This window comes from Notothenia coriiceps, unplaced genomic scaffold (genome assembly GCF_000735185.1).
Source record: "Notothenia coriiceps isolate Sejong01 unplaced genomic scaffold, NC01 NC01_scaffold00017851, whole genome shotgun sequence".
Taxonomy (NCBI): domain Eukaryota; kingdom Metazoa; phylum Chordata; class Actinopteri; order Perciformes; family Nototheniidae; genus Notothenia; species Notothenia coriiceps.
In genome coordinates, this window is record NW_011350552.1 from 18,632 (window position 1) to 21,426 (window position 2,795).

A 2,795-nucleotide genomic window follows, 5' to 3' on the forward strand; every position below is an offset into this window, starting at 1 on the left:
TATGTCAGTAGATCCCCCACTGGTGAGTTTAAAAACAGAGGTCGCTAACAAGTGTCTAAATGACACGACTAAATTTCATCACGCCCAACATTAGCCACCTTGAGCTTAGCGGTGGTGACCTGAAGTCATGTGACCGTGCTGTAGTTCCTTTATAGCCCAACATTAGCTGCCTTTAGCTTAGCGGTGGTGACATGAAGTCATGTGACCGTGCTGTAGTTCCTTTATAGCCCAACATTAGCCGCTTTTAGCTTAGCGGTGGTGACGTGAAGTCATGTGACCGTGCTGTAGTTCCTTTATAGCCCAACATTAGCTGCCTTTAGCTTAGCGGTGGTGACCTGAAGTCATGAGACCGTGCTGTAGTTCCAAATAGCCCAACATTAGCTGCCTTTAGCTTAGCGGTGGTGACATGAAGTCATGTGACCGTGCTGTAGTTCCTTTATACATAGATATATATAAACACGGTGTTTATATATATCTATGCCTTTATAGCCCAACGTTAGCCGCCTTTAGCTTAGCGGTGGTGACGTGAAGTCATGTGACCGTGATGTCGTTTTAGTAAAGCCTACCCTTGGCTTCTTCCATTTGGATATTTGCAATTACGATTCAAAACCCGTTCAAGTGTTGTTAATATGTGGATATTATCCTGCTAAACAAAATGTGTAGGTATCATAAAGCTATGTTGGCCATAGATCTTATTTTCTGCAATATTCCGAAATCCAATGGAAAAGTCCCATCGGCTTTTTGTCAAAGATGCTCTTGCAATGCTAAGTTATAAAATAGGTCATCACTGCACCACTCTGTCTTTTTACATTTCTGCTGCTAGCTGCAGAATGAGAAGAATAAAGTGCACATCAAGTGGACCTCAAACAGTTACTCATATATCTTCATTTTAGCCATACTTCAAGCGACAAGTCGAACCATTGTTTGAGTACTTCAAGATGATTACAGCTAACTGGACCAAAGTACCAACAGGACACACTGACCAGTAAGAATTCGTGCACCAGAAGATGTATTTTTTAGAAGCAGGTGACTTACCTTTGGTGACACAATTTAATTCAATGCAATATTAAATGTTTTGTCTCAGGAACATTTGGTTTGGTCGTACTATATTGCATTTTCTTTTTTACCATTTCCCTTCTCAGGTATAATGAGATCAATGCTATTGGAATGGCATGCACTATGGGGGTGAAGGGCTGCAGGGAGCTAATCCAAAGTTGGTTTGGAGAGTGGATGGAAAATCCACAATTAAACCCGTGAGTAACGACCACTTACATCTATTTTAGGATTTCATATATGAACACATTTGGCTGTTTGTCTTCATTCGTCCCAGCTACAGTAGCTATTGAAACGACTCAACAGACTTTAGCAGCATGTAGCTAGCAATGTAGTTATGTGGCATTTGTTTTTGTGTAGATGAAAAGCCAGGGGATTACTAATGTCTGGGGACCAAATTTTATGGCAATTCATGCACATTTTAGCCAGACTAACAGCCAAACATTCTCTCCCAAAAGCCGTATAGCATGGTTAAAAATGGTTTGTATAGTTTGTGTATATTTGTCCCAGTTAGCTAGGTAAACAACTATACAAACGTTAGCAGTAGCATTCTTATCATTGTGTTCAAGATTCATTCTTTTGAATAATCTTCTGGTTATTTTTACCTGAATGTTGACTAGGATCCATCCCAACCTGAAGAGCACAGTTTACTGCCATGCTATAGCTCTTGGAGGTGTGGAGGAGTGGAACTTTGCCTGGGAAATGTTCAAAAACGCCACTTTAGCATCTGAAGCCACCAGACTCCGAGCCGCCATGTCCTGCACCAAAGCACCCTGGCTTTTAAACAGGTATGTTGGAGAATTCAAATATTAAATGTATATTTCCTCAGTACCGTATTGACACGAATATAAGACAGGTTTTTTTTCCTGTAAAAAAATCTGAAAAATACTTATATTCGGGGTCTAGACTTTTTAATGTATTTACACAGTCACAACAACTGATCGTGCCAGACGAGTGTTTCCCCAAGTGGGACACCGTCTTAGTAACAGTACAACAGGAGAGATAGAGATGGAGAAACACAGAGACCAACTCCAACAAAGTGGATCAAAAGTAGGCAAGTTAATAAACAAGAGAGGCGAAGTTACGATGCCAATTTTAAGATAATGGTGATCAGCGAAGTCATCAAACAACTGTCGAGCAGCAAAGAAAGATGGTGTCACTGAGTGTAACGTTAGAAGATGGCGAGCCCAAAAAGACCACCTTAAAAATGTAAACAGTCAGAGAAAAGCATTCTGCGATCCGCAAAGGGGCCGTTTCCCCTATTTCCCAAAATGTGTCTTGAAAAAGAGATTATAAAGAGTATTATCGGTTCAATGCGGTGGAAACTAGGGGTTAGCCTGCAACCTAACCTGGGGCCTATACTACGAATCTAGTTCATCATATCCTGGATATGTTTTGAGTTATCCGGTTGACTTAATCCAAAACAAACCCGCTCTCGCTAAACTTTACAACGCTGGCTATCAACTCGATCGCTCAAGCCAGCCGTGTCCTATCTAGTTAGGTGCACGTTCACATGAAAGGGGTGGTATCTGGAGCATTCGACCAATCACAAACATGGAGAAGCGTACTGACAGCAAAGCGTCATACTTCCTGAATGAAAAGTCAACTATAATATTAGACATATGAAGAAGTTAAACTTTAAACATCCATGACTCCAGGATCAAAGCCACATAGCTGCACCTGCAAGGTGAATACAGCTGGTAACAGAACAAGTGTTTGAATGCGTACATTAACAGGTTTAT

At 41.0% G+C, this 2,795-nt stretch overlaps 1 protein-coding gene across 1 annotated transcript in view; it reads left to right on the top strand.

Moving 5' to 3' along the window:
• The window catches only part of LOC104950585 (aminopeptidase N), a 21,949-nt gene that overhangs the window by 16,762 nt on the left and 2,392 nt on the right, over positions 1-2,795 (top strand). Inside the window, exons 10-12 of the mRNA XM_010777120.1 lie at positions 894-985; positions 1,143-1,253; positions 1,674-1,841. Of these exons, the coding sequence (XP_010775422.1) occupies positions 894-985; positions 1,143-1,253; positions 1,674-1,841 (371 nt within the window). The remainder of the gene's footprint in view (positions 1-893; positions 986-1,142; positions 1,254-1,673; positions 1,842-2,795) is intronic.